The 23803-nt window shown below is 55.2% G+C and overlaps 10 protein-coding genes across 10 annotated transcripts; 7 read left to right on the plus strand and 3 right to left on the minus strand.

The window, feature by feature from the left end:
- Positions 1-39: 39 nt before the first annotated feature.
- Positions 40-2517, plus strand: L226DRAFT_569594 (NAD(P)-binding protein; the record flags this gene model as incomplete). Its single annotated transcript, XM_067684330.1, has 9 exons — positions 40-45; positions 124-589; positions 642-700; positions 813-1060; positions 1477-1515; positions 1572-1623; positions 1695-1958; positions 2068-2118; positions 2188-2517. 9 exons carry the CDS (start codon positions 40-42, stop codon positions 2515-2517), a joined length of 1515 nt encoding a protein of 504 aa, XP_067536888.1.
- Positions 2518-3220: 703 nt separating this feature from the next.
- Positions 3221-4624, plus strand: L226DRAFT_533433 (NAD(P)-binding protein). The gene is made up of 4 exons (XM_067680455.1): positions 3221-3453; positions 3512-3964; positions 4022-4080; positions 4142-4624. Exons 1-4 carry the CDS (start codon positions 3429-3431, stop codon positions 4478-4480), a joined length of 876 nt encoding a protein of 291 aa, XP_067536889.1. The 5' UTR covers positions 3221-3428; the 3' UTR covers positions 4481-4624.
- A 5-nt stretch (positions 4625-4629) lies between these two features.
- L226DRAFT_373093 (uncharacterized protein) lies at positions 4630-5781 on the minus strand. Its single transcript, XM_067674327.1, has 6 exons — positions 5720-5781; positions 5605-5659; positions 5426-5555; positions 5237-5367; positions 5131-5185; positions 4630-5074 (listed from the first exon to the last, which is right to left on the minus strand). The coding sequence occupies exons 2-6, from the start codon at positions 5627-5629 to the stop codon at positions 4900-4902; spliced, it is 516 nt and encodes a 171-aa protein (XP_067536890.1). The 5' UTR covers positions 5630-5659; positions 5720-5781; the 3' UTR covers positions 4630-4899.
- Positions 5782-5916: 135 nt separating this feature from the next.
- L226DRAFT_483961 (uncharacterized protein) lies at positions 5917-7438 on the plus strand. The gene is made up of 4 exons (XM_067677035.1): positions 5917-6221; positions 6319-6538; positions 6625-6964; positions 7024-7438. Exons 1-4 carry the CDS (start codon positions 6003-6005, stop codon positions 7310-7312), a joined length of 1068 nt encoding a protein of 355 aa, XP_067536891.1. The 5' UTR covers positions 5917-6002; the 3' UTR covers positions 7313-7438.
- Positions 7439-8454: 1016 nt separating this feature from the next.
- On the plus strand, positions 8455-9781 carry L226DRAFT_373319 (protein kinase subdomain-containing protein PKL). The gene has a single exon (XM_067674328.1). It carries the CDS (start codon positions 8472-8474, stop codon positions 9372-9374), a length of 903 nt encoding a protein of 300 aa, XP_067536892.1. The 5' UTR covers positions 8455-8471; the 3' UTR covers positions 9375-9781.
- L226DRAFT_533437 (tRNA pseudouridine synthase) lies at positions 9312-11860 on the minus strand. Its single transcript, XM_067680456.1, is given in 10 exon segments — positions 9312-9775; positions 9849-10084; positions 10145-10210; positions 10310-10312; positions 10326-10403; positions 10456-10774; positions 10842-10873; positions 10926-11078; positions 11134-11233; positions 11292-11860. The coding sequence occupies 10 exon segments, from the start codon at positions 11732-11734 to the stop codon at positions 9502-9504; spliced, it is 1704 nt and encodes a 567-aa protein (XP_067536893.1). The 5' UTR covers positions 11735-11860; the 3' UTR covers positions 9312-9501.
- An 883-nt stretch (positions 11861-12743) lies between these two features.
- Positions 12744-15065, plus strand: L226DRAFT_544784 (methylenetetrahydrofolate reduct; the record flags this gene model as incomplete). The annotated part of the gene is made up of 7 exons (XM_067682297.1): positions 12744-12830; positions 12899-12969; positions 13027-13159; positions 13365-14000; positions 14074-14517; positions 14570-14788; positions 14847-15065. The coding sequence occupies 7 exons, from the start codon at positions 12744-12746 to the stop codon at positions 15063-15065; spliced, it is 1809 nt and encodes a 602-aa protein (XP_067536894.1).
- Positions 15066-15872: 807 nt separating this feature from the next.
- L226DRAFT_533439 (uncharacterized protein) lies at positions 15873-19499 on the plus strand. Its single transcript, XM_067680457.1, has 24 exons — positions 15873-15919; positions 15972-16014; positions 16074-16146; positions 16215-16336; positions 16389-16456; positions 16517-16569; positions 16624-16679; positions 16739-16755; positions 16812-16963; positions 17022-17201; positions 17266-17368; positions 17421-17547; positions 17598-17706; positions 17764-17785; positions 17850-17863; positions 17912-17960; positions 18010-18055; positions 18112-18172; positions 18226-18246; positions 18299-18337; positions 18397-18527; positions 18586-18828; positions 18887-19251; positions 19314-19499. The coding sequence occupies exons 4-24, from the start codon at positions 16264-16266 to the stop codon at positions 19356-19358; spliced, it is 1974 nt and encodes a 657-aa protein (XP_067536895.1). The 5' UTR covers positions 15873-15919; positions 15972-16014; positions 16074-16146; positions 16215-16263; the 3' UTR covers positions 19359-19499.
- Positions 19500-19712: 213 nt separating this feature from the next.
- On the minus strand, positions 19713-21087 carry L226DRAFT_505648 (NAD-P-binding protein). Its single transcript, XM_067678041.1, has 4 exons — positions 20890-21087; positions 20244-20833; positions 19847-20184; positions 19713-19794 (listed from the first exon to the last, which is right to left on the minus strand). The coding sequence occupies exons 2-4, from the start codon at positions 20644-20646 to the stop codon at positions 19780-19782; spliced, it is 756 nt and encodes a 251-aa protein (XP_067536896.1). The 5' UTR covers positions 20647-20833; positions 20890-21087; the 3' UTR covers positions 19713-19779.
- Positions 21088-21449: 362 nt separating this feature from the next.
- On the plus strand, positions 21450-23743 carry L226DRAFT_505649 (D-xylulose kinase). The gene is made up of 4 exons (XM_067678042.1): positions 21450-21887; positions 21940-22185; positions 22367-22649; positions 22710-23743. The coding sequence occupies exons 1-4, from the start codon at positions 21597-21599 to the stop codon at positions 23552-23554; spliced, it is 1665 nt and encodes a 554-aa protein (XP_067536897.1). The 5' UTR covers positions 21450-21596; the 3' UTR covers positions 23555-23743.
- Positions 23744-23803: the final 60 nt, after the last annotated feature.

Here is a 23803-nt window from a genome sequence, read left to right on the forward strand (position 1 = left end):
CGAACACATCCCGACCACCCACCACATCCATCCTCGGCCATGTCTGTGACTCCCCGTGTTTGGTTCAGCAAGCGTTCGCAACCTCTCAGTGCTTGCATACTGTGGTTTATCACCCCTCTATAGTTACAGGCACTACTTCTGGCCTTGGGCCCGCTAGCAATAACCCGTTGTGCACTCGAGCATGGAGACATCGTCGTTGCCACCGCTCGCAACCCCAACGCGGCCCCGCTCAAAGAACTCGCGGAACGATACTCGACGACGCGACTACTACTGGTGAAGCTTGACGTTACCGAACATCAGGATATTCTTGATGCCTTCCCACAATCTCACGAGACGTACGGACGTCTTGACGTCGTGGTCAACAATGCTGCCTATGCGATAGCAGCAGAAGTCGAGGGCATGCCAGACGACCTCGCTCACGCCATGTTCGAGACAAACTTCTGGGGCGGGGCGCATGTCCTTCAGGAGGCAGTGAGGGTCTTCCGCGAAGTGAATGAGCCTGGGAAGGGTGCACGCATCATACATATCAGCTCCGCTTCGGGAGTTGCGGGTTACCCGGTTTGTGGCTTTTACTGCGCCAGCAAGCATGGTTAGTCAAGTCGCTCACATCTACCGGAGCTGGCTAACTTGATATTTATCAGCAATGGAGAGTCTGACTGAAACGTTAGCCATGGAGCTGGACCCTGAATGGAACATCAAAGTTAGTACCGCCTGCCTTTCACTCCTCGAGTATGATTGACTGCCCGCCAACCCGGGTAACCATTGTTCCGCTGGGGGCATTCAAGACTAACGCTACTGCTGCGATGCCGAAGCCGCCTCCACATCAAGCCTACGATAAACCAGGGCTATCCTCGACGATGGCTCGCGAAGCCTTGCTGGCCAGCCTCACCGGCGGCTCGACAGGTACTATCTACGATGTCAAGGGAGACATCAACAAGGCCTCGAGGGCGCTATACCGTCTGAGCGAATTGCCGTCACCGCCCCTTCGTCTTGTGCTAGGGAAGGGATCTCGGGAGTTAGTGCGCACCAAGGTTGCACGTTTGATGCGGGAGGCGGAGGAGTACGTTTCTTGGTCCGAGGGGCTGAGTAGAGAAGACGCCTGAACTTGAAGGAGAAGCTCGAACGCTGTACGAAGCTGTACTTAACGGCGTTCATCGCCCGTTCATACGATTTGGCGATTGCCTATGATTACTCACGTAGTTCAGAGACATTGTTAGGCCTATGGTTTGCGATTACGTGCATATGCCGATCGGCCTTGCAGACCGAAAAGCGAGACATGCCGGGGGCGTACGAATTGTTTCGGCCACCGTTCTATTCAACAGCCGTGCATAGCTCTATATACCGAGCGGGGAATGTAACGTCCGTGCAGAGAAGACCGAGATATTTCACTAGACAGCCTCGTCGGATGGCTCCTCGGCTGTACATAAGGAGAGACCTGGAAGATAGTTGTCTGCACAAGTACTGATTCCGCCATAGCGTCATACCCAATGTCCTCTTCATCCCGTGTTTGGCTCAGTATGTCTTGGAGCCCTCGCACACAGATGATGACGTTGCTGATGGTCTCTGTACAGTCACTGGCACATCGTCGGGCTTTGGTTTCGAGTTGGCTCGGTGCGCCTTAGGGTACGGAGACAATGTGGTCGCGACTATGCGCCGGCCCTCCGCACGAGTCATTCGCATCCGAATACCCCCAGACACAACTTATCCTCATCAAGCTCGACGTCATCAAGCACGACGAGATCAAGCAGGCTTTCCAGAAGGCCAAGGACGTGTCGACCTCGTCTTCAATAACGCCGGCTATGCCGTTGCCGGCGAAGCAGAGGGGATCCCCGACAACCTTGCCCATCAGATGTTCGAGGTTAACTTCTGGGGCGGTCCATGTCTCTCAGGAGGCTGTTCGCTTCTTCCGCGAAGAGAACAAACCTCATGGTGGGCACCTCATCCAGAACAGCGCCGCAGTAGGAATTATCGCTTATCCAAACATGGGTTTCTACGGAGCGGCCAAACATGGTGAGCGCCAACCTAATGACCAGAGGCAGCATTGTTGATATACGCGCAACTCTCGAGGGTTTCAGCAAGACACTATACAAGGAAGTCGATCCTGCATGGAACGTCAAAGTATGAGTCTACTAAACGATCGAATAGCACGGCATCGCTCACCTCTACTTGCACAGGTCACAATGGTAGAGCCTGGATCCAGGCTTCGACACCGAGATCATGTCCACCCTTCAGCTCGCGCCTCAGCACCCTGCACATGCGAATTCAAACCCTGCTCTTGACACGATTCGCAAGATTCAGCAGGAACCGAGGGATACTGCTCGTATGCGCCAGCTAAGCGACACTTCCAAGGGTGTACAGAAGATCTTCGAACTCACCAGGCTTGCCCATCCTCCTCTCCGTATCCCACTTGGCAAAGACTCTGTCGGCTTCATCCGAGGGTATGCTGCGGAGTTGACGCAGACGGTGGAAGAACATGCGTCTTGGTCAGACGACCTCGCATACGAAGGGGACCGGTAATGGAGAGCCTTGGAAATCAAGTAGGGTTGATGACTCGGAACCTCTGTAGCCTCGGCGTTAGACCAACATTAGGAACGATTCTCGCACGTAAGTATACCTGCGAGGATAGATGAGATGAAATTCTGCGAGTGTTCATATGATTTACGAAAAACTGACGGAGAGGCAGCAAAAGCGGGACATACTTCCACCTATCATCCACCATGGCCGGCCCGTAGGCCGCTCGAGTTCCACCGTGGATGCGACTGTCCGGGTGGCTGTTGGGAGCATCTGCTGCGCAGAGGCTTTAACTGGCGGGACGAGCAGCAAGGACCTGGCTTGACGGTCGCTTCAGGCTCCTATTCTGCAGCGCCGGCGCGTATGTCGAGGCAGGATGAGGTCCGTCGTCCTTGGTATACTTGGCTCCGACTCAGATCCGGCATTTGTGAGTGTCGCGCGGAGAGTACTTCCTGGTTCTGAGGTATTTCCCGTGCCTCCGGGGTGTTAACCCGTTACGCACCATTGGTCCGCGTATACGTAGCTGAGCATGGCTCTGGTCCCGTCGAGAACTGGTGTATGTATTCCGATCGGGAAATGAAGTCAGGCCAAGACAGTTTCCATGCGCGAAGTCCACTATCGACATGTCCAAACGGGGAAGAACGCTGCGGATGCAAGACATATCCCGAGCGGACATCCACGAAAGCTGGGGAACTGCACTCACCTTATTCCCCGAGTAACCGTCTCCAGCCGTATCATACAGGAACTCGGGCGGGATGGGTCCCGTCGGGGTGTCTCGTGCCTGCGTATGCAGGTCAGAATGACGGAGGAGCGGCGGCTTTATTCTCGTCTGGCGACGGCGAATCCTGGATGTACGAGCATATAAGGACCCGAAGACGGCATCTGGAAGCAGACAACCACTCACTAATACGTCGAACATGTCTGCACCCCGTGTCTGGCTGGGTATGCATGCCACACCGTTGACCCTTGACTGGCGCTAACCATGCTTCTTTCTCCTCAGTGACTGGAGCGTCGTCCGGCTTTGGCCGCGCGATGGTCCGGTGTGCCCTCTCGCACGGCGACAAGGTCGTCGCAACCATGCGCAAGCCCTCCATGCTCGCCGAATTTGCTTCACAGTACCCATCCTCCCAGCTCATCGTCGTCAAACTCGACGTCTCTAACCACGAGGAGATCAAGGAGGTGTTCCGGAAGGCCAAGGCGGCCTTTGGACGCGTCGACATCGTGTTCAATAACGCCGGCTACGGCGTGCTCGGGGAGGCCGAGACCATTCCCGACGATCCTGCACGCCAAATGTTCGAAGTCAACTTCTGGGGTGCCGTCCACGTTTCCCAGGAAGCCGTCCGTTTCTTCCGTGAAGAGAACCGGCCTCAGGGAGGGCATCTCGTCCAAAACAGCGCCACGGTAGGGATCGTCTCCCACCCCGTGATGGCGTTCTATGGAGCCTCCAAGCATGGTGAGCTTTCAGATGGAAAGATACTCAGATAGGGCTACGTCACTGATGTACCCATAGCGCTGGAGGGCTTCAGCGAGACGTTACAGAAGGAGCTCAACCCTGCATGGAACATCAAGGTATGAGTTCTCACATGGAAACAAGTCAATCACTGCTCACCTCTCCTCACATGGTACATAGGTCTCGTTAGTCGAGCCGGGAGCCTTCCTCACCGAGATCGTCACCGCGAACCAGTTCGTGCCTCAGCACCCCGCGTATGCGGACCCGACCTCGATCACTAGCACGATCCGCAAGTTGTTCTCGGAAGACATCCGGAAGCTCCCCTTCAGCGACCCCGACAAGGGCGTACAGAAGATCTTCGAGCTTACCAAGCTCGCCAGTCCTCCTCTCCATTTGCCATTGGGTAAAGATTCTGTCGGCAACATCCGGGCGCACATTGCGGATTTGACGAAGGTAGTGGACGAGTATGCGTCTTGGTCAGACAACATCGCGCTGGAAGGGAACGGAGATAAGATATGACGCTAATGTAACGTTGGACATATTGTACAAGTGGACCTGAAGATCAATGACATTGAGGGCAGACTTGACTTTGAGTACGTGAACAGCAGGGGATGGCACGGCTTCGATGCTATTAGTGAAGACAAGGCTACATACAATCAGGCGTCCTTGAATGATACGCAGCTGTGCACCACAAACCTTTAGTATATGTGCGATCCTCACCTCACCCGGTGGCCTTGATTCGCTCGGAGCGGTGGATGTGTTCCTCCCGCGTTGGCTGCGCATGTGTGAATGATATCCGTGGACTAGTGCCGCTGAGTCGGACATACGCGCGTATGAAGACCTTGATGCTGACCAAGCCACTTTTCAGGAACTGGAGGCATCTCAAGGAGCGAAGGAGATGTTCGGGCGCGTTGATATCGTGTTCAAATACGCCAAGTTTATCGTTGCAGTAGAGACGGAGGGCATTCCAGACGACCTCCATATGGCAATTGTTCGAAGTCAACTCCGCCGTGCATGTCCCTCAGGAGACCGTGTGGTTCTTCCAGAAGGAGAACATGCCACAAGGCCAGAATAGCGCTGTTATCGCATACGCTTTCTCGCCGTTCTATGACGCTAATAAGTACGGTCAGTCAATTACTCTAAACGTCAAGTGAGTTGAGTATGCTCACAAGGTCGCTGCGCTCGAAGGTTTCCTCGAGGCGCTGTCTTCCGTCGAGATCAGCCCTGCATGGAATATCAGTAAACTCCATATGGAAAGTCTACTGCGACGCTCACCGCAGTTTATTACAGTTGAACCTGGGGCCTTCATGCTTCCAATCCGACATCCTCTCCGCCGGGCAGATCGCACCCCAGCACCCGGTATACAGTGACGCCGGTTCGTTCCTCCGTGCCATGGCACGACAGTCCTTTGAAGTCGAGGTGATTGTGGGAGAGAGATTGAGCCTGGCCAATGCAGCTACTCACCGAGCTGCCATCACTGTCTCGACGCGGTGGCTCAGGTCTGCGATGTCTCTTTTATCCTTCATTATCGCCCTCGAGGGCTGGGCCCTAATGTGATGGTCTTGAGTTGGCAAAGAAGAGTACACTTCTTGGTCTGAGAACATCGCGTCGGGCAAGCAATAGAGTGTTTGCTGGATGCGCACGGTACGATGTACTAGACGAAATCATGTTTCGCAGCTATATTGGGAAGGATCAATTCTGAACAGAATATTCAACTCAGTAAGCCTTTTTAAAATGGAGATTGTAGAAACCACGCACTTCAAGCACACCAGGACCCACAGCCAGCACGTCGGGCTCCGCAGCTCGATGCCCGACAAACTCGAGGTGGTGGTCGAGGTAGTCCTGAGATAGTCGAAGTTCAGGTCGATTGCTACGTGGGAATTCAGCACCTGCAGCACGATCACGTGTACTCTCGACGCGTCCGACTCGGAGTCGCGCAACGTGGGCACGGCATACTATTACCTCGAGCCCTCCACCAACTGGCTTACTTACAACACCCCACAAGCTGCACTGCACGTCCTTCTTGCTCTGCGTCTTGGCGATGGCATCTCTTACGATGGACAACGACAACTCTGACAAACTCGATGCTGCCCGTGCCCTCCAAACCAAACTCGAGAGTGCGAAGCTAAACATTGTCGAGGACCAGAATCGCTTCGATACTCTGCAAAGCACTCTTGCAAAGGACCCCGGACTGGTATCGGAGGGTGTCGCTGGGACGACGGACCCTGCAATCGTCGCGGCAGAGGTTGCCTCGCAGATTGTGCGTCTCGCTCTTTGCTTCGGGCTATATTAGTAGTCTAATCCACGTCCAACATTCCCTCATTCCTATTGATTGTATACATGCGCCCCCATGACAGTCATTCTTGCGTAACCTCAAGTTCCAGTACCTGGAGCAGAAGGCCAAGGATCAGTATGTGAAGACTATCGTGAGCGACGAGGCTCCAAACATCAACGCCGACGATAACGAACTCCTCCGTATCGACAATGAGAAGAAAAAGGAGATCCTCTCAGCGGCGAAGGCACGGCTCGCGGAGAAGTATAGTGATGTCCGTACGCTTGCACCCTTAGTCGAGCAAGGTGCGTGCCTGCGCCAGAGTTCCTCTCGCTCGTCATCCGCCTCCGCCGCGTCGTCCATCTCTTCCACTCACCCCGTCTCTATCAAGACTACAACAAGGCCCGCACATTGTCACAGGAGGCTGCGGCTCTCGCGAGCAAGATCCTCGATGCACGGCTGACCCTCACTCGACTGCGGCAAGCGCACCCCCATCCCCGTTTGACGATCCCTGCCGCGAACGCGCAACTGGACTCGCAAATCGTGGAAATGCAGCAGCTTGACGATGAGCTACAACAAGTCAACACACAGGTCGACACTGTCAAAGAGCGTGTTAAGGCCGGTGCAGTCGAGGTCGAACGGCTACGAGTAGAGAGAGCAGAGTTGGAGAAGCAGGTCAACGCCGGGCAGAAGGAAGTACAGGATGGGCGTGTTGTGGGGCTATATGACTGGTATGTCAATGCAGCACTCGTTTCCCTATTCGTGATACCTGACAGCGAGGATGATGTAGGTATACGGTCGCTCTTTCGCTGCATCGCACGATGCTCGACCTGGAGACTGCACATTCGGAGTCGGAGAACGAGTTGCATCTCACCTACGCTGTCACACCGGTTGGCTCCACAGAACGGCGGCAGATCTTCATCAAGCTGTTGTTCCTCCCAAATTCGAGGATGCTTGGCGAGGTCCAGGTGGAAGGGTTGTCAGAGGATGTCGAGGACGTCGTCGGGGCGCATCTGCAAGCGAACGACGTGCCTGGACTTATCGCTGCCGTGCTCGCCAGGGCACGGGCTGGTGCATAGAGTGCATCATACCATGGTTCCGAGTTCTCTCGAGCCTCGACTGACCGTTCGACATCACGCTCGCAGTGTTTACCAGTATCTTGTATCACTAGCGCTATCAACTGTTGGATTTTGGACAAGGAGCATCTCACTCCGCGCCAAGTGATAAAGACGTTATATTCAAGTTACGTACGTACATCTTACACACGAGGAAGACAGTACATGTGGGGCGAGCAAAGACCATGACAAGCTTCATGCGTACCGAAGCCAGCATTTGTATAAGTCGCCCATCCCACTGTTAGATTAGACAGCGGAATACGTTCTTCTTGGCGCTTCACCAGAACCGATGCAGGGTGGATGCGTAGAGCACTGCTCGGGCAGAAAGACGCCATAGAGGGAGAGGGGGGTGGGCAGAAGAGCCAAAAATCGAGAGCACTTGCCGAGGTTGTCCTTGAGGAGGTCGTAGAGGAACCGTAGAGATATTACGAGGTGATGCAAAGAAATGTGAAGAAATGTGCTGCATGAGGCTACAGGGCATGTTGACATTGCAGATGAGATGCAAGGAAATGCTGGTTGCATGGAGGACGTTGAACTTGCTTAAAAATTGAAGGCACTTATAGTGAATTACCTAGCGCCCGATAAACAGGAACAAATAAGTGTTCGGTCCGAGGCCTCACTGCAAAGAACGCATCCTTTGCGGACGCAAGAAATGGTAAGTAATTCGGAGGAAAGGAACCAACTTCCAGATCTTGGCTAAACCATACGCGTGCAGCTTCAGGAAATGTTCTCGCAACCTTTCCTTAGCCTAGAGAGGCGCAGTCGCCGGAAATTCAGCAGCCTTTCGGCGGATGACAGAGCTTGATATTTCACTTACCATTTCATGGACATTTCCTGAATAGGAAAACGATGACGGGTTTCTTGTGAGGATGCCCTGTTGCGGTTGCCGCCGACGCCGATGACCACTACCGTAGCTGTATGCAAGTGCATGATTCATTAGTGAATTGTTGCGGATTTTGATCTAGTGAATGAGTGCGCAGACTTTCTGCCAGCCAGGCGAGATGTAAGGAGTACTTCCAGCCAAGTCGGATGCCTGGAGACCCAGTACTAAGGCCGATCAGAACAGTCCCGCAGTAGCTAACGTTCTTGATCTTGTACCGCCAGCACGAAGACACGACATTTCATGGACATTCTCGAATGGGTACTCTTCTATGTTCCTCGAGGACTGAAACCCATGCTCTACGAGACCCTATGCAAATTCAGCTCACTGTCCGGGAATCAACACCACTACCGTGGCATCTATCGCCTGCCGATGAACCTCGTCCTCAAGGTCTCTAGCGATCCGACAGGAAACGAGGCTGTTGCATTACAGTTCGTCGAGGCCCTTGACGGCGTACATGCGCCAAAACTCATAGACTGCGCATGCACAGCGATGCAAACGTACCTACTCACGACGTGGATCGAAGGTGACACAGTCGCGGACGTATGGGGCCAGCTCACGGCATCGGACAAAGCGCATCTCGCCGTTCAGCTGCGAGACCAAGTCTCCAGCCTGCACGAGCAAACCCACACCCGCGCCGGACAACGCTCTATTTCCCTTGCTTCCGGTAGTCCCATCATCGACCCCCGTGTCCCATGGCTAGCAGACAACCCTCGCATCTTCACTACTTCCCCAGATCTCTTCCAGCAGCTCTGGATCGGTTTGGGTTGCCCGTGGAATGCAGATACCCTGCAGCCCAAGCTCCAACCCCTCATCGAGCGCGAGGACGTCCCCATTGTATTCTGCCACGGGGACATCCTCCGGAAGAATTTGATACTGCCTGGCGGTCTGCAGAGGTGGCGCTCCGGGGCTACCGTTGTATGCCTCATTGACTGGGAGTATGCCGGGTGGATGCCGCTGCCATGGGACCCGCTGAAGGCCACTTGGATGACGTACGGTCCGGAGGACGAGTGGTTCCGCATGATGAAGGTCGTCTTTACAGAGGCGCATGAGGAGCTGGAAGCAGACTGGTTATGGCGGTCCCGGTCGAAGATCCCTATCGTACGCGACTGGCAGACCCGAGTGCTTCGTGCCAATGACGCTTGACCCAGCTCGTACTGGGACGCGGGAGGTAGAGGAGAGTTGTAGATACTGCGACAACATGAGCATTACACTTAAGCTTGTAACTTAACTATTCGCTGCTGAAGACAAGCCGTGTACATAGGGCGGGCTCTCATCCCTCCATGTCCGCGAGCTCTTCCTTGCCTAACGGCAACTGCGTCTCCTCCTCCTCCTCGGAGCTCTCCTCGGCCTCGATGGAAGCAGGGTTCTCGGCACCAGCACCTGCCGGGAACGAAGTCGCGTCGAAGCGCTTCTTCTCCCGGAACGGGTTTGCACGAAACTCACCCCGTTTGATGACTGCAGTGGTGGGTATGACACCCTTGGGATTGAGGTACCCTAGATCGTTGCCAGCATAGGCGTCGATCGACCGGATCCAGCCGTCGAATCTGGGGGAGACACGGGTCAGCTATGTATGTACGTCCCCGGTACGCCTGAAGTCCGAAACACTGCATGACTCACATGCCGAACTGATCCTCTATCGAGCGCATCTTCGAATAAATATGATGTTCCTTGAATTCATCGAGCTGCGCCCTGTGCACCTCGAAGTCAATTGTCGGACGATAATCGGGGTCGGATGGCTGGAGCTTCTGGTTAACGCCCCCGACGCGCTTGCTGTAGCTCTCGAAAATTGGATACTCCAGCAGAAGGCCAAGCGCGGGCATCTTGGGTATGAACACTTGACGGGGTCCGTACATCTGCGCAGCACAGTATCTGTAGTTTGTCTTCCGCCCGGAGGAGGGAGACGTTCCACGTACCTCTTCGATGAGATGTGGCGGTGTGCCCGTCCGACATGAGAGTACAAGGGCAGAAATCATCTTGCGCTAACACCGAGCATAACGCGTAAGCAAACGGCATGAGCTCTCATCGCATCGCTGACTTACAATCTATCAAAATATCAGCTCACTGGGGCCAAAGCGGTCAATGTTTATGCTTCACCTGATGCAACATAAAACTCTGGCCGTGTAACAACACGGCGATCCACTCTGTGTCGCCATAGACTGCAGGATCAAGAATCTGTGGCGATATGTCAACTGAGTACGATGGTTGCTGCGAATGCAAGAATTACCTCTATCGATTTCAGGAACCGCTGACAGCTGCGATCCCGGAAGTCCCTGCCCACTGTGAAGTTGTGGAAGTTGTGCGACCCCTCGAATTTCTTCGCCGCTTCCCGGAGCGCCACGAGCTGCTCTGGCGTGATGCGGTATGCCCGTTTCCTCCGCAGGTCCTCCGCGCTCGTCTCGTTGGATTTCCCGGCTTCCCAGAAAGGGTGTCCTTGCGTCTCTGCTCCTTGTTCTCTGAGCGAGTTGTGCAGGCCGCTGTCCGGTTTGGGCGGGATCATGAGGTACGAGGGGAAGAAATACGTGTACTTGCGGCTATCGCATGTCCTGTTACAATTGATGGGTTGATTGTCAACAAAGAGAGACCGGTCGAGGGGACGAAGATGAGACGGACGTTCGTGCGTTGAATGAGTTCTGGACTCGAAGCTGGAAGCTAGTGAGCCTCGCGCTAGCGCGGTGTAACGAGGTCAAGACGTACGATACTCCATAGTCGGATCTCCGGAGGCAACTCCTCGTTGATCCTACCCACGAGGTCCGGGACACCAGGTATGGTGGTGATGAGCTTCATGGAGACGACGTTACCCGCGGCGTGGACTCCTGCATCTGTGCGTGCAGCTCTTCCTAACTTGACCTGCAAGTCATCAGCATGGAATGATGCTCGGGCTTGAAGTATGCATACTACACACCTTCGTCGGATTGTCCGAATTATCTTGCGATACCGCGCCCACCTTGATAAGGGCATCGAACAGCACTCCCTCGATAGTGCGTAACTTCGGGTCCGGCTGGCTGGCATGCGTTCCAAGCGTTCATCCCACGCATACGCTCGACAAAGATGAAGACGCACATCTGCATTCCATTGTACCCATCCCCACAGAACCCGATCAGCAACGCACACGGTCTCTTGGGGAGTCGCGGCGCCTTCGGCTCGCCGTTTTCTGGCAGAGGAGCCTCCTGGCCCTCAGGACGTGTGCCCCGACGTCGACTGCGGACGTACTCCTTTTCTTTTCCCTTCTTTCCCCTCTGTTTCTTCTGCATGTCGCCGCGCTTGTCTCCCTTGCCCTTCTCACCCGCGGCTTCAACAATCTCTCCGTGGCCCTTGGCCTCCCCTTCGCCTGCTCCCTCAACATGGATCCCTTTCCCACTTTCCTCGGGCGCAGTGTCCGCGGGTTTGGGTCTTTTCGATGCTGTTCCGTGATCTGGTGCCCCGTCCTCGTGAGGTCTCTTGGGTATGGGACTCGGCGCGGCAGAAGGCTCCGATCCTCCGATGCTGGGAGGGTCGACTTCCATCGTGAATTGACGTCGAATAAAGCTCTGCCAATATGCGGAGCGCAGATATGGAGCAGGCAGAGAGCCTCCGGGTCTTGGAACGGTATGGGAGGAAAGAATGTGCCTACCTGCTGCCAAAAGTCTGAGCATACGGATCCTCGGCGCCTGAGAACCCCTGCTGAGAACTCTCCCGCCTCCCTCTGAATCAGACTCTTGCCTTCCGTCGAATCTGAGACCCCAAAAATACCGCAGGTGCGATCTGAATGAACGAGCGCATCAATTCAATCACGGCGTATGACATGTCAATGGATGTAAAGCGTAATCCTCGACATTCACAGGGCTTGATGCAAATTTGTTCTCTATACCGTACAAACTTTCATACATGACGAATATCGCAAGCCCTCCCAATCACTTTGAACATGACAAATATTGTGAGGAGCGACAGGACTAACCTGACTGACTGGTGGGGCTCTTAGGTCCTGATCCAGTGCGAGCTACTCGTCCGCTTGCAGCGTTCTCCGCACGCAGATCTGCAGTGACACTGCGGCTCAGCGCTGATGAGCGGCTGGAGGAGTCAATGCTCATCTCGCCTTATTTGAAGAAGAAGGATGCCAGGAGTGCTGTTTCCACGTTGCGAGATAGTCGTACGAAAAGGAGCCTACTGGTATCGCCCCGACCAATCATGCATGGTCACGAATACCATGCCCTCGGCGGCCAGCACCGTAACTTCCTGGTAGTAACATCCTACACCGCGGCGGAAGTGTGGGAGAAGAATATACAGTGCCAGGCCTGCGAACGGTCGAGAGGTGGATCTGGAGAAAGCTGGGAGGAGTCGAGGACAGAGTCCGGAGGAATATGGGCGCCTATTTGGCCCGTATATAAAGTCGGGACAGAGCGTTCTGGCACGATTTCGAAAAACGAGCGTGGCTTCGTCCACTTCTCACTGCTCTGACTCGTGTCCCCCCTTTCCGGCCCCATCCCAAAACATAGACCTATCCTATAATTCTCTCTGTAGACTTCACGACTAGTCATGAAAATCAGCCAGAAGATTGAGCAGGCCGCGAAGGAGGACCGCGTCTGGTGGTCCTTCGAGTATTTCCCACCTAGGACAGCACAGGTCAGCTATCTTTCGGGACGGCCGCCGCATTCCTCTTTTGCAACATTATTCACTCGGGTATGTCCTAGGGTCTCCAAAACCTTCTCGATCGTATCGAGCGTATGCGCGCGTTGGGCCCTGAATTCGTTGACATCACATGGTGAGTTTAGTCCTTAAATCAAAATCAAAGGAGGATAGACGCAGACAAACTGCATAGGAACGCGGGAGGACGCACGTCAGAGCTCACCTCGGAACTTGTCAAGACGTGTCAGAAGCTCATTGGCATTGAGACATGCATGCATCTCACTTGCACGGGTATGCCGAAGGAGAAGGTGGACATAGCTTTACGGGTGAGTAGTCTCACGCTATTGCATCGGGCTGTGTGGGTGCTGGGAGAGCCTTTGCCGTTCATATCACCACAAGGCTGGCTGAGCTATCATGATACCTCGCACTGTCATGTCCGCCTGCCAGGACACGAGGCTTAGGATGATGTAGCGGCGTTCCGCGCAAGTATAATCTCCGCTCGGAACGAGATGCTGACTACTGCAACCACAGGAAGCAAAGCAGCACGGGTGTCGCAACGTCCTCGCACTCCGGGGCGATCCTCCGGTCGGCAAGGAGTGGGAGGCCGTTGAGGGCGGTTTCCACTACGGAATTGACCTCGTTCGCTACATCCGCAAACAGTACGACGACTACTTCGACATCGCTGTTGCAGGGTACCCCCAAACCCACCTGCTTCCTCCCGAGGAGGCCGCACTCGAGATGCAGTACCTGAAGGACAAAGTCGACGCGGGTGCGAACTTCATCTTCACGCAAATGTTCTACGACATCGACATGTTCGTGGATTGGGTGCGCGCTGTCCGGGCCGCCGGTATCACGATTCCCATCGTTCCTGGTATCATGCCCATCCAGACTTGGAACGGGTTCCAGAAGGCGACGTCCCTCGCCAAGATCACGGTTCCGCAAGCATTCCTGGATGAGCTTGAGCCGCACAAGAATAACGATGAGAAGGTTCGGGAGCTCGGCACGAAGCTGGTGGCGAACATGTGCAGGCAGGTTCTTGCTGCGGACCTCGGTATCAAGGGCCTTCACTTCTACACCATGAACCTGGAGAAGGGCTGTCGGATGCTGCTCGAGGAATTGAACCTGGTACCGCGCGTTGAGGTCGTTAAGCCTCTGCCTTGGAGACAGGTGTGTCTGCTGTTGCTCTCTCTCTTCACGTCCCCCCACCATCATGCTGAGTCACACGACCGCTGCTATGCAGTCCCTCACCCCCAACCGTCGTGCCGAGACCATTCGTCCTATCTTCTGGGCCAACCGGACGCGCTCGTATCTTTCGCGTACAGAGAACTGGGACGAGTACCCGAACGGTCGTTTTGGAGACTCCCGGTCGCCCGCATACGGCGAGCTCGACGGGTACGGCATCTGGCTCAAGCAGTCAAAGGACGACGCGCTCAAGCTTTGGAACACCCCGACGACTGTGGACGAGATCACCGCACTGTTCGCGAAGTTCTGTCTTGGCCAGCTCCAAGCGCTCCCGTGGTCGGACTCCGCGCCGTCAAGCGAGACGACCGTCATCGCTCAGCAGCTGGCGAAGTTGAACTCGCTCGGTTTCCTCACGATCAACTCCCAGCCTGCTGTTGACGGTGCGCGCAGCGACGATAGGATCCATGGTTGGGGACCGGCGAATGGCTATGTCTACCAGAAGGTTCGTCGATGATTCATACTAGGCTCCGTTCTGCGGCTCAACTTGCACTTAGGCATATCTCGAGTTCTTCGTGTCCCCTGAGCTCCTGGATATGCTCATCCCCCACATCGAGCGCGACATTAACATCACGTACTACGTGATCAACAACCGTGGTGACCTGCGCACGAACACCCACTCTGACGGCCCCAACGCCGTCACGTGGGGTGTGTTCCCAGGCAAGGAGATCGTCCAGCCCACCATCGTCGAGGCCATCAGCTTCATGGCGTGGAAGGTTAGTAGCCAATCGGCTGGAATTCTCCTCTCAAAGAGCTAACATGATTACCTTACAGGACGAGGCTTACGAGCTCGGCCGTCAGTGGGCCAAGCTCTACGACCCCGACTCACCCACCCGCAAGCTCATCGACGGGATCATGGACTCCTACTACCTCGTGAACGTTGTGCACAACGACTTCAAGAAGCCCGAGGCGATCTTTGAGCCATTCTTCAAGGCAGGCGCGGAGTACGCCGCGAAGCACGACGCGCCCAAGACCAACGGACATGCACACTAAAGAGGCTAATTCCGTAGCCTGCGACACCTAGCTCCGACTCATACCCTTCAAACCCATACTCATTTTGCGGCGCTTCCACAGCATCGTAAAAATAATCATGGCAGTTCAACATGCTGCCGGCCACGGTTGGCTTGCTCTATCTTTTTCCAAGCATCGTCACCGGGTTCAACCCCACGCGCTCCCTATAAGAACCTTGCATATCTGTCTCCATAGTGTTAGCAGCTTTCTCGCATTCCATCCATGCTCCAACGCATCGCATTCGCATCATCACGACCTGTATCATCCGATCCGCCCACTCACGCACTCGCCATTGCATCAACTGCATCACCCAGCCGTCCTGCAACGGGGCTCCCGGGCACCATCAGCCTATCTCTCACACTCATACGCTCTGCTCTGTTGTAGGGACGTCTCTTTGCATCCAACTGCATGTATTCTATTGCTTTCAGTCTAGCTTTATAATGGGTCGTGTCGCAGAGGGTCGAGGCACGATAGCGTACGCTGAGGTCTGGCTGAGGTTGTACGCCAAACATGCACCAGAGCTATGATGATCCAGAACTACCCATCAAGACTCATGCGATGTCTTCAATCAGGTGCCAGGGAGAAGAGGATGGAAGGTGCGAAGTCGCCTCGAGCGGATGGTCAGACCGGTCAGGTGGCGGATAGGCGCCGAATACACCTGAGGTGCAAGTTCCATGTCGCCAACCCTCGACCGATATATCATGCGTTCAAAGGCACTGGAATGGAGGACAGCTGACTTGTTTACCACGACGGTGTCAGCCTGCCGATTGCGTTCCAGAGAGCTTTGTTGTTCAAGATCACCAAGATTCTCTGTGTTTGATCACTAGCCTCCTCCTGTGGGTGTCTAACTCGCGATGTTTCTCCATGTTGATCGTATCCTTGCTGCAGTAAACTTTGTGGAATATTCTGAGCCCTCTCTCTATCTCCGGAGGTGGCCAAACTGTCTTTCATGCTGCACCGTCTATTGACGTCACCTGAATACTTTCCAAGGTTCGAGCGGCGTTGATGATGGTACTGCGATCTGGCCGGGTCACTTGAGTTGTCCTTCGTACTTCTGTCTTCGGTGCGCCATGCGGTATAATCTGCGTTCTTCACCCCTTGTTTGATGCGATGGCTGTCTGCGCCGAGCAGATATAAAGTCCATGATCCAAGTACCTCCTCCCGAGAGAGGTTGTGCAAGATGTTGAAGATCACCTCCCTAGCATGCTTGTCCCTCTTTGTTTTGAGATGCATTGGGCAGACAGCATCGGGTCGTGCGTAATCCTGATATCGTATGCTATTCGTCGCACTCACAGTCCGTTAAAGTTGTCCCGAAGAAGTACCTGAGCTTGCCCCTGGGAACCATCAAGCCTGCGGGCTGGCTCTCCGATCAGGTGAGGTGGTGTTGCTCTCTACTTGCCAGGAGAGTCGCTGAACAGATCCATGTACTCTAGCTGAAGGTGCAAGCAGCCGGACTAGCCGGACATGAACACGAGTTCTACAACTAGTAAGTCTTAATCTCCGTCCAGCTCTGACTTGCTCGCCAATTCCCGTTATCCAGTGTCTCAGATAGCGACTGGACCGGAGGAACTTCCGCCTATTCCGACATAGAGGAAGGTATTTGCAACTCATGTTTTTTCTTCCATACCCGAAGCTGAATGTATCATACCTCCTAGCGGGAAGCTACTGGTTTGTGCGTGCTCGTGCTCATGCAACATCTTCCGTTGCCCGCGACTGACGTTCTTACAGAACGGGCTGGTGCCAACGGGTGTTCTGGCAGAAGATGCCGCTATCAAGAACCAGACACAATCATTCCTCGACTACGTACTTGACCACCAGGACTCGACCGGCTGGATTGGACCTGAAGTAAATACCACCAAGCCGCGCTATCTCTGGGGAAGGTATGGAACCATGCCGCTATTCCCGCGTTCAAAACCCTTGACAAGATTATCTGTTCAGATATCTCTTCCTCCTCGGCGCCATCCAAGTGGTCGAAGCCGACCCTTCCCAGGCCGACCGCGTCGTGGGCGCCATCTGGAAGTTTGTACAACTCGCCAACACGATGCTTAACAACAATAACGAAGGGCTTGAGGAGTGGGCCGAAGCTCGCTGGATGGAGTTTGCCTTGACCCTGCAGTGGTGCGTGTTTCGATGATTAGCCTGCCTTTGTTAATCTGGCTAATCCGAGTCGTACGGACAACAGGCTGTACGAGAACTATCCAAACGGTCAGGAGGACCTCCTCATCAACATGATGCAGAAGTTGAAGAGCACTGGATCACCTTGGGAGGACATCTTCGCGGAGGCGGTGAGCGCACGACCACTGACCATACGACCTATATGTTCATGTGCTACCACAGAACTTCCCGAAGAGCGCCACTGATGGAATGACCAGTCCATTTGGAGACTTATCGTGGCACGGTGTCAACATCGCAGAGGCACTGAAGTCGTTCGCCGTGTCGTATCGATTCACGCAGAACAGCACTGGTTCGTCCTTTGTGTCATCTCATGATAATTGAGTTCATGCATAGCCCCAGAACTTGACGTTGCCAGTGCGGCATGGGATATAGTATTCCAGTACCATGGCCGACCGTCCGGTTCATTCGCTGCTGACGAGTTTCTGGCAGGGCTCGAAGCTGTCAGAGGGTACGTCGGAATGGTACGCACATGTCCGCTTCTACCACACTGACCGACTCGCACAAGGTCCGAGCTATGCATGGTTGTGGTGCGTGGACTCTCTTCTCTCTTCAGCACTCTATTCCCTGGGCGCTGAGACTGTTGCTCCCAAGGAAACCATGTTCTCGTGCGTGCTGACTCTTTTAGTCGCGATGGTAGTCTCACGTTGGCGCAGAGGTTCCTATCTTTACCAAGTCATCGGGGACCTCAAGTATGCGGATCGGGTATGTACCACTGTTAGCTCTTCGGATGTATATTCTGATCGCGGTTCAGGTCGAACGTATAACATATAACGCGCTTCCCGCAACACTCACTGGAAGTAAGCTTACGCGTCTGGGGAGCCGTGGACAACTGCTGATCAAACCTTCCTGGTAGATATGTGGTCTCGTCAGTACCTGCAGCAGCAAAATCAGGTCGCCGCGAAGAACATGAACCCGTGCGTTCTATACTCCCCTGGAGCGTAACAGCTTTCTGATAATATGCTCTCAGGGATCCTTTCCCAAGAGACGGGTGAGTTACAGGGTACGGGAAAGGGTGAAAGGGGGTCTGACGCACTTCGCAGATCTTACTCGAATGTCTTTGGTCTCGAGCCCAACTATCCGTGCGTCCTTCCCAGCTGCCGGACATCTGCCGCTGGTTGACGAGCTAAATGCCGGGCAGATGCTGCACTGTGAACCATCCTCAGGGGTGGCCTAAGTTTGTCAGCAATGCATTTGTCGTCACATCAGATCAGAGCTCGCTAGTCCATGTATACCTGGGCCCATACAGCGTCAACACCACCCTCTCCGACAGTACGTTGTATCTCATCCCTGCCTGCCGAGCATGTTCGCTCATCCTTGAGCATCGCAGACAACCACGTTGCGGTGACTGTGGATACCCTATACCCCTTCAGCGACACGCTTACTACCACGGTCACCGCAGATAAGCCCTTCACGTACTACATCCGCATTCCCAGCTGGACTAGTAACGGCACCGTATCTGTCAACGATAGTGCTGTACAGGCTGTATCGCCATCGAACGGTCTCCAGTCCGTGGCAGTAGCCGCAGGCACGACCAAGATCACATTGAACCTTCCGGCAGAGATCACGACAGGTGCGCCATCCCGTCCTCTCGCGTCGTTCGTTGCTGGTTACTCATGACTTCGATGCAGAGGAGCGCCCTCACGGTGCCATCGCCGTGCATCGCGGCGCTCTGAACTACGCTTTCGACATTCCCCGCAACCAGACCGTGCTCGCGCAGAACGCCCAGCAGCCCCTCGCGGTCGACCTCCAGTTCGACGCGACAGCCGCCTGGCAATACGCAATTAACCCCTCGACTCTGACGTTCCACGTTGGTACACCCGAGGGCGGAAAGCTCCCTTCGCCGGTTTTCGACTCCGGATTGTCGCCCTTCACGATCAGCGTATCTGCGTGCCCGATCAATTGGGCTCTTGCTGGGGACACCTTTACGGCTGCTCCGCCCCAAAGCCCGGCGTGTATAGGGAGCCCGGTTAACATCACGCTGTCACCGTATGGGGTGAGTCGAGATTTTGCCGGACTAGTCCGTCCTCATTGAGCTGACTGAGGCGCGGAACGTAGACGACTAGGCTCCGGATCTCGGAATTCCCTGTTTACTCTGCGTAATATGCAACCTGGGTTCAACGTTTAGTTCTGGAGGCTTGAGTTGCAACGATCTCGTCTTGTGTTCTCTAATGACCGAAGAGCAGATATTGGAGTCTGTCCAATGTTTTGATCACGAATGATATTTTACTTCCTGATGACCAGATCTTACTGGGAGAATCACTGCTACAGAATGCTGGGGAACAGTGAGCCTTGGGGTGCTGCTTCAGAGAGGCGGAGGGCATCTTGCTTACGACTCGCCCTTATCGAAGTGCTAGACGAGGGCGGACATCTGCGTCCCTGAACGCCGAATCGATGAAACCAAGCCACTGTCCGAAGTGTTGTCTTCGGGCTTGCAAAAAGCACACGGAGGCGTAAAGATGGAAACCAGAACAGCGTTACTCGAGAGCATATATGATACAGAGTATTGTTTGAGTTCCGACGTCTATACCACGAAGCCCTTCGGCGGCAGTTAGCGCGAATATCGGCACGGAATCTGACGATGCACGTACCCCGTTCACCCTCAATGTCTGACCATTGACCCAGCTGGCCTCAGGACTCGTCAGGAATGCAACAACATTCGCGATCTCCTCCGGCTTTCCGAGGCGCTTTTGGGGGTGCAGCGCACTGATGAAGTTGATCTGCTGCTCTGTCTTGTCATTCCGGAACATGTCCGTGTCGATAGGCCCAGGTGCGACGGTGTTCACGGTGATGTTTCGCGGGCCGAACTCTTTTGCCAGCGTGCGGCTGATTTGCTCGATAGCGCCTTTCGTGGAGACGTAGAGCAGGTAGTTGGGCGCTACAGACGACGCGCTAGAGAGCGAGGTGGAGAAGAAGATGACGCGACCACCTGTGAGCAGCCTCGGTTAGCGGGAATGTGTACGCTGGAATGGGATTCAAGATTCATACCTGCAGGGAGATGAGGCGCGGCCGCTTGCGCAAGAAAGAGGGGTCCCTTGACGTTTGTGTTGTAATGACGGTCGAAGTCCGCCTCCGTGACGTCGGCGGGGCTCTTCATGTCCATGATACCCGCGTTGAGCACGACGATATCGAGCCTTCCGAGCTGTCGTACGGTCTCCTGGACCAGACGCTGGTTATCCACGACGGTGGAGACGTCCGCCTGCACGATGATGGCTTTCCCGGCGCCCTCAGTGTTGATTGCGTCCGCGACCCCCTGAGCGGCAGACGATCCAGAGCGGTAGTTAATCACGACGTTCGCCCCCTGCGAAGCCAGTTTGGTGGCGATGGCCGCACCGATGGAGCGCGAGGACCCGGTGACGATGGCGACTTTGCCAGAGAGCGGGAGAGACATGGTGGTATGGTGTGGATGGGGACGCTATGTGTTGTGGAGGGGAAGCGATATTCAGGAAATGACGCACCTGGGTGTTTTTGTACTCATCGTCAAGATCCCTCACGGAACTCCGAAGATGTCATCCGTGGTTCAGTGTTCAGTAATGCTGTGGTGATCCTCATGGTGACCTACGGATTTGGAGTGGGTTCTGTCATGGATGCGGGTGGTAAGTGAGTGGGTCAAAAATAATCATGACGATCGCACCGTAAGGATCAACATACTATATGCCCGTGGTTGGCCGCAGCGGGGTTAACCTGGTCAAGCAGCGAAGAGGGTTACTCGGCATATACTATGTCAGGTCATGGTTGAGGGTGTTCAGGTCCGGGCCAAACCGGGGAACGTGGAACCCTCGCTGTTTCGAACATCGAATGCAATTGCCTATGGGCGAAGTAGTTGACATGGTGAGGCCCATCTCGACAAAGCTCATGAGGGTCCCGGTGTGATCATATAATTAGCCAGCAACCGTAGTGAGTACCTCCGAGTCCATTTGTGCATGCAACCTCCCAGCGGCTCAAAACGTCGCAATCGCCCAATAATTCGTCACCGTCCTCGTCCCGACTCCGGGCATAAAACACTGAATGTTGGAGAACAGGTGGTTCTGGAGACACCCGTACTTTCTCCGAGAGGCGTTCCGTGGGCGGGGCAGGAGGATGGTGGGGAAGGCCAGACCAATCTGTGTGGGATCCAGGGCTCACCGGACCGCAGGCCGCCTCTGGTCATTGGCCATCCTCCTGCCGTCCACTCTGGCCTGCCACCTGCCACCTGCCACCTGCTGAGTGCTCCCGCGGACAAACTGTACTTTCGCCCTCCTCGTCCCTATAAATCCGCCGCAATGCCCCATCACGCCCACGCACATCCCCTTGCCCTCCCCCATACCCTCAGCCTCACTTCTCTCGACTAATTTGTTCGAGATGTCTGTCTCAATTGACGATCCCCTCTTCCTCGGCCTCGATCTCTCTACACAGGGTCTGAAGGCCGTCCTCATTGACTCGGATGGTACGCTCGTCCACGAGTCCTCAGTACACTTCGACCGCGACCTGCCATCGTACGGCACCACAAATGGTGCCATTCGTGGACCAGACCCCGGCGAGGTCACCTCTCCCGTACGAATGTGGCTCGACGCGTACGACCTGATTATGGAGCGCATGCGCGCTGCTGGCGTCGACTTTGCTCGCATCCTCGGAATCTCAGGGGATGGCCAGGTGTGTGTCCCGCTTCCCCACGTGTTGACTGCGCGCTGACAGTGTGTTTCAGCAACACGGTTCAGTATACTGGTCGGCAGATGGGGAACGCTTGCTTGCGTCTCTCGATGCTTCTCGGCCTCTTGCGGAGCAGCTCGCTCCGGAGGCATTCTCTCTACCTCGAGCGCCGATCTGGCAGGACTCGTCAACAACTCGGGAGTGCCGTGAACTGGAGCAGGCTATCGGCGGCGCTCAGGCTCTCGCTGACCTGACAGGCAGTCGTGCCTATGAACGATTCACGGCGAATCAGATCGCTAGGGTACGTCCTTCAGGCCTTCTCTACAATCCCGTCCCCTCCCTACATGCGCTTGAAGTCTATTTTGACTTCCTCCGACATTCTCGCGGCATGAGATGTCCAATGTTTCCGCTCTATCTTCGTCTCAATGGTACCGTCCGAGTACCGAGAGGCAGACTTACTGATGATGCTTCCTCCCGTATAGATCCGCCGCATCAACCCAGAAGCATATCGCGCAACGGCCCGCATATCCCTCGTCTCCTCATTCATGCCCTCGCTCTTCCTCGGTTCCATCGCACCGGTCGAGGTGTCAGATGCGAGCGGGATGAACCTAATGAACGTGCTTACATGCCAGTGGGACGACCGTCTGCTGGAGGCGGCTGGCGGCCCCGGATTGCGTGCTAAGATTGGCCCCGAGCCTGCTCCCGGCGGCGAGTTCCTTGGCAAGATCAGCCCTTACTGGGTCCGACGGTGGGGCTTCAACCCTGGTGAGCATCTCTAGAGCGTGAGTTCTGCATATTCAAGTGCTGAGAGCCTTCGGCCCGTAGATTGTGGCATCGCTCCCTTCACTGGGGACAACCCCGCCACAGTCGTCGCGCTCTCTACTCCAGGAGACGCCATTCTCTCCCTCGGTACCTCCACGACGTTCCTCCTGTCCATTCCTCCCGCTGAAACTGCGCCAAAGCGCTTCACGACCTCTCACCTCCTGTCCCATCCCACAACCCAGGATGCGCACATCGCTATGCTCTGCTACAAGAATGGTGCTCTTGCGCGGGAACAGGTCCGCGATCAGTACGCCAACGGCCACTGGACGCGCTTCAACGAGCTCGTCGAGCAGCGCCCAGTTGGCAACGGTGGCTACATGGGCTTTTATTTCCCCCTGCCAGAGATCATCCCACCAAACGTCCAGGGCAGCTTCTTCTACAACACTTCCGACCCCTCCGACGTGAAGCCCATACCTGACTCAGAGATACCCCCTACTGCACACCCTCGCGCCATCCTCGAGTCGCAGTTCCTTTCCATCCGCTCGCGCATCAGGGCCATCATGCCCCCAGACGCGCCCCCGCTGCAACGGCTTGTGCTTTCAGGCGGCTCGTCGGCGAACGCGGTCATTCGCCAGGTTGCGGCTGACATCTTCGGCATGCGCGTGTTCGTGGCGGGGAAGGAGGGTGCCGCAGAGGGCGGCGCCCAGCTCGCACGGTACGCTTGGTGGCGGGCGGAGAATGGCGGCGGAACGTTTGAGGAGATGCGCGCCATGGACGGTACTGGAGAGCGCATGAAGTGCGTGGCGAAGCCGAACTGGGAGCACGAGAAGGTGTATGCGGGTCTCGTCGACCCGTACAGGACGTGTGAGGATATGGTCGTGAAGGTGTGTGCGGAGACGACTGCATGAGGGCAAAGACATACTATACTATACCACGGGAAAGCGCTATGGGTACTTCTTATACGGACTGGCTCGCTCTCTAGTTCCTGGTGTTTAGATAGACATGCTGTTGCATTAGCGGCTGGCTTTTGTGGTTCGACCTAACCGCAATGATACGTGCTGATACGTGAAAAGCTATAGGCACTCAGATACCTCACTTTCTACGGAATCGTTGCGTGAACTTGCATGCGCGTCGAGCGCTGTCATCTCACACAGGCA

The sequence above is a fragment of the Lentinus tigrinus genome (genome assembly GCF_003813185.1).
Source record: "Lentinus tigrinus ALCF2SS1-7 unplaced genomic scaffold L226scaffold_8, whole genome shotgun sequence".
NCBI lineage: Eukaryota > Fungi > Basidiomycota > Agaricomycetes > Polyporales > Polyporaceae > Lentinus > Lentinus tigrinus.